The following is a 12,889-nucleotide window of genomic DNA, read 5'->3' as shown; positions in this document are numbered from 1 at the left end:
ACAAATAAAATCAAAGATTGATTATGTTAATTTTTGTTTCAATTGTCCTTAACTCAAAAAGAATTTAACATAAAGTACTTAAATGAAATGTTATTGTAAGACTGACGTGTAGGTCTTGCATTGTAAGGAAATTTTATTGTTACATAAAATCAATTTCTTTCTTTCTGGAAAATCAGATATTTATTTATTTTTCTGTTTTTCTAAGATATACACATTTGATAAGTATGGCGAATATCACATGAATATTTTAAAGGATTTTATGTTTGTGAGTTGCCATGTTCATTAAAATCAGAAAATGTGCCATATTACCCCGAAGTATTCACTGTTACTTTGATGGATTTCAAAAACACGTTTGTAAACATGAAGATTACGCCAATATATTTTGCAGCATGTGAAACAAAAAATGGATTTTGATGGTAAGGATATGTAGTTTGAATCATGGTCTATGGTTTAAAAAAAAACTCAGTCATTTTATGTTGATTTCGTATATTCGATGAAATATTCAGTTTGAACTACTAAATACTTGTTTATAATTTAAGCTACATCTACACTATTAAATCGTAACGAAAATTAATAATAAACTTTACCAGGAACGGTGCGAGCTGCGATTGCAGCATCCAGAAGGAAAGCCGCTTTATCAGCGTTTGGAGCCCTCAGTTCCGTCAAGTGAGAACCGAATGAGACTTCTTCTTGCAAGTACCTCCCCGGAGAGGGGCTACTGCCTTCAGATCCTACCAAAAACATACAATAGTTACAATGCCTTTATTAGAAATGTAATTCATTAGCACTGTATTTATTAACAAAACCGTAGATCTATGGAAAATAATGATGATTAAATTTATAAGAGCAATATACAAGATGTCCGAAAAGTCTGAAATCTTAGGTGATTCCCAGCTTTCCTTAATTTGAAAGACGTCACTGATTACAGCGTTGTCAAAGTATCAGAAAGTCGAGTTAATCTTGATTTTAATTCAAATATATTTCAAATTTCAAGGAATTCACGTGGAACACATGCTGTAAAATGCACTGATGATTCCAGACTTTTTTGTCACCTTGTAGATGTGTTGTACATCGACTGAGTTCATGGGCTGTACTTCTTAAGATGTTTGCACTAATACTATCTTCTTCCATATTACGTTCAAATTACACATTTCTGAAGGAAGTGTTTCCTTCACGTTGTACATTATCTCAGAGAATAATGTGTTCTGAATTACGGATATTTTTAGACAAAAACGTCTGTCTTCTTGAGAATGGCTCTAACGTAAACCGAGTTTTATCGACTTACCAAGTACTGTTTTATTCCTTTTACAGTAAAAATATTTCAAAAAAAGATGTAAACTACAACAAATAAATGTTACACCCAATCACATAAGGTTGATTTAACGTATCTCTTTAGCAAACTACATAACTAATCGGAGATGAAAGGTTTGATGTTGTTTGGCAGATAAACTTGTAATATTTAACTAAAATGTTTGATTTTACTATATTAAATTGCATCGAGAAGTTCAAACAATTATTTTACACATAACAAAAATGCTAACAGTTATGGTCCTATTTTACTAAATACACTGCTAAATTATTGGAGCTATAAAAAGAATAAACATAAGTAAAAAGGGACACGAAGTGGGTTTAACCTGAGGCAAAGTTGGCCAGTAGATCTTTGATAACTTCATCTCGTCCACTCACTTCAACAGCTGAGACACGCACAGAAAACCTGGACTGTGTTTTCTCTTTGTGTTCGTCGATCAGCTTAAACAGCCAACTGACAGCAGAAGGCATAACCCCGAGGTTTTGTGGCGAAGTACTGTTTCCCAGCATAGAAAATGATTTTCCTGCAGAGAAAGTAAAATACAAAACTTAGCTCCATCAACACTTTTATCAAAAACTGAATTCAGCAAACCTAGAGCTGTTTTCTATTAACGTACGTGAAACATTCCATATATCTTCTCCGGCGAGTTCTCGTGTTGTGTAATGTCTGCTCTAGCGAATTAAGATGTTCCAAAATTCTTTCTCAAACAATTTAATAACATGTTCTGGGATGTTTCCTTCAACAAGTTAATAATATATTCCATAATACCTTTTCCAACAAGTTAACAACATATCTATAGTGCCTTCTCCAACAAGTTGATAATATGTCTACAATGCCTCCTCCAACAAGTTGATAACTTGTCTACAGTGCCTCCTCCAACAAGTTGATAACATGTCTACAGTGCCTCCTCCAACAAAATAACAGCACATTTCATGACATCAAAATTAATATAATACGCGATTTAACTTTTTTTTTTTTTAAAAAAGCTATACTTTCTGTAGTTATCAACATATTAATGTAAAACATATGTGGAAAAATTGACGTTGTACTTATACTACTTATTATCAGTAATACGATAAAGGTTCGAGGACGTTTCTGCAAGGCTTAAAAAGGCGTAAAGAGATTACGTAATTACTTATCTTATATTAGACGAATCTTAAATATCTTTTATTAAACATATAAGACAATTATGTACCAAGACTACAACATTTTTCCAATATTCCCATATCATATTACTTGTCGGTCTAACTTACATAAAAGTCAATGTGTGTCACGTCACGCTTGATTTCTCGAAATAGAAGTTATAAAAGCCAAAACGCATTTATTTATTCAGATAGAATAGTTTGATTACTGTCTGCCCATTACATGTTTAGTGACGGAAGGGGTTACCATTAAACATTATAGGTGTATAATAAGCCTAAAATACATAAATATATATCATGAAAGTTAACGTATCAATTCAATTTAAATTTTAAATTATTTCTGAATTAAGCTATTTTATGTTATATCACCAATGATTTGATTAAAAAAGTACAATTTTCTCTAATTAAGAAACCAACAATTATTTTTTTACAGTTTTGTTGTTTATAGATTTCATTTTATATTTTCAGTGCATGGACTATCAACAATATTAAGTTACAGCTTATTGTTATGCAACATGATATAAAAGCCATTGTTAGAAAGTAGTGTTACCAAGTGGTGATTATTTTATGAATACACTGCGAATTCATTTTGAGAATGTTCTTAATTTAGATTGGTTTACAAAGGAATTTACTGATGTCTGACTGCCTCTTTGTTGGGTCAAGCTTGATTTCGCAAAAATTATTTGTTTAAGTTAGATATGAGGTGGATTAGTAATACTTGACATGTGTTTTTTTACGGGCCATAGGGTAGCGTATTAATATTTTGCATCCAAATCTATGGTACAACTTTGAAAGTAAGTCGAAGTTTCATTAGCGATAACTATTTTGTTATGGGAGTTGCTGTGCTGGATAATTAATTATTGGCTCTGAGTATTATCAGTACGTACGCTGACATTTTCCTGGAAATAAACGAGGGTAAACAAAGAGCAGAAATGTTTTCACGTGAAAGTTGTATTGATTATGAATTCGATAACAACACTTAATGTAGCTTAAAACACGAAAACGCGACGCACAATGAGAAAAACAGGTTGTTTTGAGTTTAATTTGTGCACATGTAGTCATGAAATGCATTCTACAATACACTAGTGTGTGCCAAAGGGTTTGGAACTGTGAAAAGGATATATTGGCACAATATAAAACATTCATTATGGGTGCTGAGTCTACTACAGAAACGTTGATCAATATCTATGATAACATCTGATAAGTGAGATCTCCAAGCCCCTGAAATATCAGTTTTAAAAAACAAGGGTGTTAGATCCCTAGCTTCAACAGAAATGTCGGGTACACTTTATTTTTATCTGGTGATGCAGTAGCGAGTTTTCACAAGTTTACTTCATGTCTCAACTTCATAACATCCTGACCAAATTTTTCTTCAGTTTCTTAAAGATATCATTTTGTGCATTGCTATCTGTTAGGGAAAATACGTGAACAATGCTATACATAATATTCATAAAGGTGTGAACTCTACATAAATATAACCATATACGTATAAAACTGTACGTGGAAATATCAAAATACAAGTTTGTTTTGTGTTTTTTGAATTTCACACAAAGTTACACGAGGTCTATCTGTGCTAGCCGGCTTTAATTTAGCAGTGTAAGACGAGAGGGAAGGCAGATAGTCATCATCACCCACCGCCAACTTTTGGGCTACTATTTTGCCAATGAATAGTAGGATTGACCGTAACTTTATAATGCCCCCATGGCTAAAAGGGCGGGCATATTCGGTATGATTGGAATTCAAATCCGCGACCCTCAGATTACGAGTCGAGCGCCCTAACCACCTGGCCATACTAGGGTCCCACTGCTCTTAAAGCAAGGATAACAATGCTCTTCAAAGTTACAGGTTCTTTCAAATTTTTAACAGTTATTTTCACTAGATAAAAATTTGTCCTCAAACATTTTAGCCATTTCAAACATGGGGCGTATAATGTGACGACTAATATCACTGTTCGTTAGTAAAGGGTAACCCAAGAGTTATTAATGGGTGATGATGACCACCCATCTTTCGTCTTGTATATCACTTCAACATTATTATGGCTAACACAGGTAGTGTTCAAGTACCTCCACAAGAAAATTAAACAAACCTTTATTCCAGGTCAACAGTTACTATTTGTTATGTTTACTCACATCGTTTGTTCTAGTTCATCACGTAGTATCATGCTGTCTGATCTACAAATATGCCACTACTATTCAACTACGTAAGGTAAGCTTGTGTGTGTTTGTGTTTTTCTTATAGAAAAGCCACATTGGACTATCTGTTGAGCCCAAAGATGGGAATCGAACTCCTGATTTTAGCATTGTTAATTCGTATACTTACCGCTTTACTAGCGGGGGCCGCAAAGTAAACAATTATCACAAAATGTTGAACCAAAGCCTTGTCAATGAATAACCACTAAATGATTCGAAAATTATGAGTCTCATTGCCTTTTAACCATTCACATTTTTTAATATATAGCAATAGTAATTATCTGTTTTGTTTTACTGACAAGAATCGGCAGCTGGTGAAACAAAATATTTCCAGTAGTGGCTCAATGAAAATGTGTCCCAAACACCCACGATGTCATAGGTACCAGTGAGTGCTGGTGCCCAGAGACATATTATCATGCTCTTGATCCATAAAGCAACGAATTTGTGTGAGAAATATGAGAACCCGCTTGAAATGCAGTAAATACCCTTATGGTTTTAATAGCTGCCTTTCTTATTGGAGATACTTTTGTCTACTATATCTTGGAGAGACTTTTATTTACTTCACCTAGGAGAGACTTTTATTTACTTCACCTTGGAGAGACTTTTGTTTACTTCACCTTGGAGAGACTTTTGTTAACTTCATCTTGGAGAGACTTTTGTCTACTCCACGGTTTTCATTTCGTTTGTTGAGCTTTCACTGTCTTATTTTAATGGAGAGACAGCTTCAGCTCCTAGCCTTTGTCAAACAGCAGACCTTCCTTTCTTCCTAATGTAAGTGACATTGATCAGCAACGGTATTCAGCCCCCATGGGCAGCAACAGTCTACTTACCCATCGAGAATTCCCTATTCTGTTTTAAGGATTCGAGAAAGCAAGTCACCACTATGATATTCAGTCATCCGCGTCTCCTGTACCTGTACATTAAATTTCAAATTCAGAGAAATAACACGGGCAAAAGCTCGAAAAATCAATGACTGCAGTTCTCTGTGAGCTGTGGTTGGACTGAAAGCATGGGCATGGTCTTTCCTGTCAATAGCAAAAGTTTGATGCTCAGGAAAAGACTTTTGTGCCACATTCAACAACTACTTCTGCCCTCGCGCACAATCGCTTTGTTTCAAAATTCAAATTTCGTGGTTAAAGAGGGTAAAGGAGTACAGAAGTGTACAGATAAAAACACAGAAACAACTCTAGGACTGTGATACAAAACTTTAGCCTTACTAACTCACTCTATAGTATTACCAGATGCACTGAAGAATGAAAGAAAATATACTAAAGTTAAACTTAACTTTCTTATCTAAATGAATTGAAGAAACAGACTATGCACACAATGACAGAGAAAAATTAACAACTAGTTATTTTGTATTAGACAAAAGACAAACAAATATAATTCCGTGAAACATCTACACTAGATGAACAACTGTGTTTTTCTTTAGGAGCTGGAAATAGAGTTTTTGAAGCAGAAATTTGAAGAGAACCTTTTTAAATTCCGAATAAAGACAGAGAGAGCTAGTCACAAAGTGCATGCGTCACTCTCAATCACTAAGTCACCAATAATAAGTAGGTAATTATACGTGGGCATCACATTACTTGCCAATGATTAATATCATTGTGAAAATCTACTCAGTGTATTTAAATATGTATACCTACAGCAATATTTCCCACGAGAGAGCGAGAGTGAAACCAAGATGGAATGACTCAGGTCAGTGCATAAATAGGATAAAATCAATTTATCATGAGCCAGATCACGCGTATATGTAGAAAAAAGCTAATATTTTTAAACCAAAAAAAACAATATACTTAATACATCTGCAAGGGCTTATGATGCTAAAAATTAGGTTTTGATACCTGTAGAAGACAAAGTATACAAATTCCATTGAGTAGCTTTGTGCACAATGAGTACTACGCTGCAACCTACCTTGCTTTCACCCAGTGGCTCAGTGCTAACTCTGAAGACTTACAACACTAAAAATCGTGTTTTGATACCCACGGTGGGCATAGCACAGATAGCCTATTGTGCATCGTTTTGGTTAACAACAAACAAACAAACAAAACCGATTTGCTAGAACATGACACAACTAAGCTCCGTGTGTCAGAGCACGGTGGTTCTCCAGCAGATGTGTCGTGTTGATCCTTAAAACATGTATATAAGATCATATAAAAAACGAGGAATATATATAATATTTTATAACTTTTTATTTGAATTCTTTAACATTCCATAACAAAATATTTAATAGTATATGCACATATAAACAATACAGGATGGTCTTGGTTCCTAGATTAACATTTTAGTTGTTTAAACTAATGCTTAAGTTCCATCTGTTAAAGAAAACATAAACTTTAGTTCTTCTATACTACAGGGTATTCGGAAATTCACTGTGTACTTATATATTTATTAACAGACATGTTTCAATACAGAATACAGGAGGTAAATATGAATGACAGTTATAAACAATGTTGAAAGTGACCCCAGTTGGCATCAATACAGGCCTGTATCCTTCTTATTTTGTTTCTAAGCACCGCTACTAGTTGCTGGCTTGAAATAGACTGAATGAATGCTGTTATCGCTGCTTTTAAAACTGCACAGTGACTTTCCGAACACCCTGTATTTTCTGAATTTCTGTAAACCAGTTACTCATTTTGGAAATGGTGTTTTAAAGAAAACTTTGTAACACCATCATCCACAAATTCTATGTTCATGATATACATTGAAGAAAAACTGTTTTATCGTTAGTATAGTATAGTATCGTTATAATATCTTTCCTTCTTTTGCGTTACTTTAATGTAATAATTGAGAAATCAAGTTGAACATAAAACTAACGTTGTTTAGTGTGTTAATGAGAGTTTTAAAATTGTATTTCTGTTTTTCAGTTTTGAATGCGAGATATTTCCATGTACTTAAAAATGATCATGCCTCTTTAGAACCAAACGACATTCAGCGCACAGATTTCATCGTAACACGCAAAAGGAATATTATTGAAATATTCGGAATGTTGCTTGTTTTAGAATAAAGACAAATTGGTCTATCTAATGTGTCCATCACGGGGAATAGAATCTGTAGTTTTAAAATCGTAAGTCGCTAAACTTACTACTGAAAGAGATTGGTTATCAACAATACATTTTATTCAAATTATCATTGCTTGCTTCTTTATTCGTGGAAAAATAAAATAATCTATACTTGGACTGTGACAGTGTACTCATTTAGTAAGCGTATTGGTTTAAAATAGAACTGAAGAGAGTGTTCATGGAGATGAATAGAAACGTGATGTTTTCGACGTGAAGAGCACATTTTAAGACACAAGAGCTATATGATCAGATCAAAGATTAAGGTTCAGACATAGCCACTCTGTTTTAAAACTAACAGTCAGAGAAAAGGCAAGCAATGAGCTGTACATAGTGGTGGACATAAACATATTACGTCACGACTAGCCCAAAATGGCGTATTAAATAATAAAGAAAGACTTATATTGAAATTACTCTAAAATAAGCACTAAATTATTACATAAAGATACTAGTAAGTAGAACGAGAACACAAACATGTCTTCCAACAGAATAAAATAAAATCCAGCAATTGTTATACAAAAATCAGTAACAGTGCTAGCTTTTATTACACAAAATACTGCTACGTGTATACTAAGCCTGATAATACCATACTAGAAATACAATAATGAAGACTTCGGCTGGGCAGCTTCTCTCTTTAAACCTCGTGATGCATGGCTCGTACCGTATGAAAACTAAAACTTTAGTTTTTAAGCTCTTCAACCAAACCACAAATGTGAAACTTTGACAAGCTATCTCTACTCTAACACCACCTAATAATCTATACGTCATGACAATGAACCCATGTGTGACCTTTAATTCCAACAAGCTACTGAATGAGCGGTACAACATGGAAGCTTAAGCTTCACTCGGGTATATTTTCCTTCAAGCAACAAGACGACAGTCAAACTTAAATTGTAATGCCTTCCCCCAGTTCAATATAGGTAATTATCTCTACACTATGGTTAACAATTTTGGTGTTCTTTCTTCTCTTAAATAACATTACACTTTATACAAGAAATCCTAAAAGTTAATATTCATGATGAAAAAAGTTTATTCAGTTTTGTCACAAAGACAAATAAAGAAACGAAATAAGAACACAAGTGCGTTCTAAGTCATTTTCAACAAATTCTAACTCAAGTCTTCTCGACAATATTTTACAGTAAATTTTATTGTTAACTACAAGAAATTAAGTTATACTTTCAATCAGTATTGTTGTCGCGATATCATTGATGCTTTTAGCCATGCTCATTCTACAAGATTAAAACTAAAGGTCTGAAATAACTAATAAAGCAATCTCATACCTTAGTATTATTAAATATATTAACACATAATTGAAAAAAGTTAAACAGATGATTATTAGAAAGATTATCATCAAACTATAATAAACATAAACATTCTTAGCCTGTTATAAGTACTCGTTTGCATAATTATCATATGAAAGTAGGGTTAGGGCTGAATTAAAATAGTTTTCGTTTTTTATAGTTGTTAATCATATCGTCTTCTGGTGATGCTTGTTACGAATACAATTACTTTTAGCATGAAAATGGCTAATAATATTTTCCATTCAGTATAAGTTCATTCCAGACTGTTGCGTTCTGTTTCTGTTTTCATAAAGAAGAGGTAATAAGCTGTAAGAACAAACTAGGTCTGAGATTCATTGTTCATGATTTTCATAATTTAGTGAGTTGGGATAAAAATGGTGGGTGAGTCACGAAAAAAAACAACAACAACCAACGATGGAGTTGATGATGCGAGAAAAGAAACTGTAAACCAAGTTCAGCCGTTAACACAATTCTGACGTCTAGAACTACATTTAGTGTAGTGAAGTGGAGACTGAAACTCTTCAAATATCATCTGCAAAAGCTTTAATCTTCTTCAAATCATTTCGCACAATGCGCGAAGGAAAAATGACGGATGTATACTGGTAAAGTTTACCATCAGGAAGAGATAGGCTTAGCTCCTCGTTTATTGGACATGCAATCCATCACATGAGCTAAGAAACTGTGGCAGGGTTGCTGCTATAATGGGAGGATACGGTAGGCGCAATCAATGGGTGTTGGTCCTGTTATGAAACATTTATCATACTCACGCAGTAGATATATGTAGTTCAGCACCAAGAACTTTCAGCGCTTACATTCCATCTTAATAGGATTTAGTGTCGTTTTACGACGTTTACATTTATTTTCATGCTTTGTTCTTCAGAATGAGGTCTCATTAGGAATACGGAATCACTTGGTTAATCACAACTGCTGAAAATGAACAGAAGCTGAATTGAAAGTAACAGCATTAAAGGTCGCATGACATGACTTGTACGAAAATATGAAGAGAAGCAAAGAAATATTTCAAACTTATTGTTTTACTTTTATTTATTCAAACCGTTCTATTTACATCAAGCTGATTTTAACTTTACAAATGTCTTTCTTTCTGTTTTTTTCTTTACTAAGGCCCGGCACAGCCAGGTAGTCAGGACGTTTAAGGTGCAGCATGAGGGTTGAGGGGTCAAATTCCCGTCATACCAAATATGCTCGCCCTTTCAGCCATGAGGGCGTTAGTTAGTTAAAGAGTAGCCCAAGAAATGGCGGTGGGTGGCGATTACTAGCTACCTTCCGTCTAGACTTACACTGCTAAATTAGGGACTGTTAGCTTTGTACGAAATTTAAAAGAAACAAATAAAATTTCTTTCCCTCTCCGCCCTGATGGGTAAGCAAGAAATTTACGAACTTAAAACACAACACTGGTTTTCATTCCTTGCAATGAACACAGCAGATAGCCGAATGTGGCTTTGATCTAAAGCAAGCAACCTTATTTACATTTATACATGACCACATAATTAACAAATCTGAATCAAAATGGTTTGGTTTATTTTGAATTTCGCGCAAAGCTACACGAGGGCTATCTGCACTAGCCGTCCCCAATTTAGCAGTGTAAGACTAGAGGGAAGGCACCTAGTCATAACCACTCACCGCCAACTCTTGGGCTACTCTTTTACCAAGTGCTGAAAGGGCGAGCACGTTTGGTGTGACGGGGACTCGAACCCGCGAACTTCTGACTACGAGAAGAGTGCCTTAACTACCTGGCTATGGAATCAAAATGAAGCTTTCTGGATATTTTGTAAATTCATTTTATTTCACTTTTAGAAAACACACCAAGAATTATGATTTAAGATGTAACATTACCTAGGTTTCAGAAAACTTCAGTATGAATTTTCAATATATTATAATTTAAGCTAGTTAAATTTACTCCGACAGGATATTAAGAATTATTCTTTTGTTTTAATCATTTCTAAATGTTGAAATATGCAATAACCCATTTTTATCACTTATTAAACATGTTCGTTATTGCTTAAAAAGACATTATATATTTCATAATTATAAACACACATATATATATATATACTACTCGTTTCAAGCATGAAAATAAAACCTAGTAAATTCATGGTCTTGGTTCATGACCTTGTTAATTATTCTTAGCTTGGACTGTACCATTACCCACTAGCTGATTATAAATACATGTTGGAATATACCGCCACTCTCCTTACAAAGTAATTCTAGTAAATGTAGCGAGTGTGTGGGACCTGGTCTCCTCCTGGGACAGGGGTAAGACTACGGATTTACAACACTAAAGTCAGGGTTAGATTCGCCTAGGTGGGCACAACAGATAGCCCGATGTGGTTTTATTGTAAGGAAAACACAGAAACATACACACATTGTGGGACCTGTCCTTTTAAGTAGGATTAAGTAAAGTTGTATACTATCTGTCTAAACAATCAACAGACATGGTATGGTACATTATCATCTTCAAAAGAGTGTACCCCTTACCCCTAAAAGTTGATTAATACAGATAGTGAAGTATATTCAAGAATGTTCCTATACAACACGATATTCATAGTTCCCTTAACTGTTACAATGACTTAAATCTGAGCTAGCTAATAATTCTACATTACTAGAATACCTCCACCTTTGTTCACAGTTGAGATGTTATATCCAAAACCGTAATACATCTACTGTTTTGGACTTTTGCTAGTTAATCATAAGGAAATATTAAAATTAGCAAAAGTAGAGACGCAGGTCAGAACCTCGTGGCTAGAATTTGAGTTAGAGTGGTTAAAATACAAGCATAATTACAACTTGTTATGATAACAAAGTGACTCTTCTGTTATTCCAACTAATATAGATGTTTGTTGCTCATAAGAAAATAAACATTTTTGTCGTATTTACAACAGGGTTGAGTAAATTACATATAAAAAATAATTTTGAATATGCAAATAGGTCAGTCACTGGGGCAAACACAACTGAAATAAACTTGTGGTGGAAGGGAATGTATCAGAACTACCGTTTCATGTTTTTCACAAGCTATGTTGGTAGTATGATATCACAAAAATGATCGCTTTTGGGAAGGGTATGTGAAGATATTTGATGCAAGATATTTATACATCCAAATACTAAAGATATATTCAGATCTAGACATAGAATTTCCAAAAAAGAAGTTATCACTTGTACTAAATAGTTTGGAAACAATAGAATATGGATAAAGAAGGAGTACCTGGACTATCTGAAAGAGAAATAAGTTGAATCTCAATCGTGGTAAGCAATGTGAGAACACAGTGCCGATGGATTTCTTGAGACTGGATTGTTGAAGCGGATGCTGGGAAATTGTCATCCTTCTATACAAGATGGGATATATGAAGCGACAAGGACAAAAAGTGTGCTTTGAACAAGACATTCTTACTATGATGACTATGCTATACGGCTAAGTAAAAATTTCTGATGACGCTCATCCTTGCATATAAATAGTAATTCACTTATAAGTATATTGTCAGCCGAAGCCACTACCATAAAAAACTACTTGATAAAGCCACTTATATACTAATTAGTCAAAAGCAATGTAGAGATTTTCAAAATATAAAAATAAAAAAATATCCAACTACATCATTGATATCATGGGTATCGTCTTTCTTCAATGGAGGCCCGGTATGGCCAGGTAGTTAAGGCGCTCGACTCGTAATCCGAGGGTCGCGGTTTCGTATCCCCGTTACATCATACATGCTCGCTCTTTCAGCCGTGTTATAAAGTGGCGGTCAATTCCACTATTGTTGGCGGTGGGTGGTGATGACTAGTTGCCTTCATTCTAGTCTTACACTGCTAAATTAGGGACAGCTAACACAGATAGCCCTCGAGAAGGTTCGCGAGAAATTCAAAAGAAACCAAGCCT

The 12,889-nt window shown here is 34.4% G+C and overlaps 1 protein-coding gene across 1 annotated transcript in view; it reads right to left on the bottom strand.

Moving 5' to 3' along the window:
- The window catches only part of LOC143223968 (kinesin-like protein KIF26B), a 38,245-nt gene that overhangs the window by 213 nt on the left and 25,143 nt on the right, over positions 1-12,889 (bottom strand). Inside the window, exons 5-6 of the mRNA XM_076452438.1 lie at positions 1,635-1,832; positions 588-731 (exon numbers count right to left, since the gene is read on the bottom strand). Coding sequence (XP_076308553.1) covers positions 588-731; positions 1,635-1,832 — 342 coding nt within the window. The remainder of the gene's footprint in view (positions 1-587; positions 732-1,634; positions 1,833-12,889) is intronic.

Source organism: Tachypleus tridentatus, chromosome 8 (genome assembly GCF_004210375.1).
Source record: "Tachypleus tridentatus isolate NWPU-2018 chromosome 8, ASM421037v1, whole genome shotgun sequence".
Lineage (NCBI taxonomy): Eukaryota > Metazoa > Arthropoda > Merostomata > Xiphosura > Limulidae > Tachypleus > Tachypleus tridentatus.
Note: the sequence above shows the minus strand (reverse complement) of the source record. Positions and strands in the feature narration are given on the sequence as shown.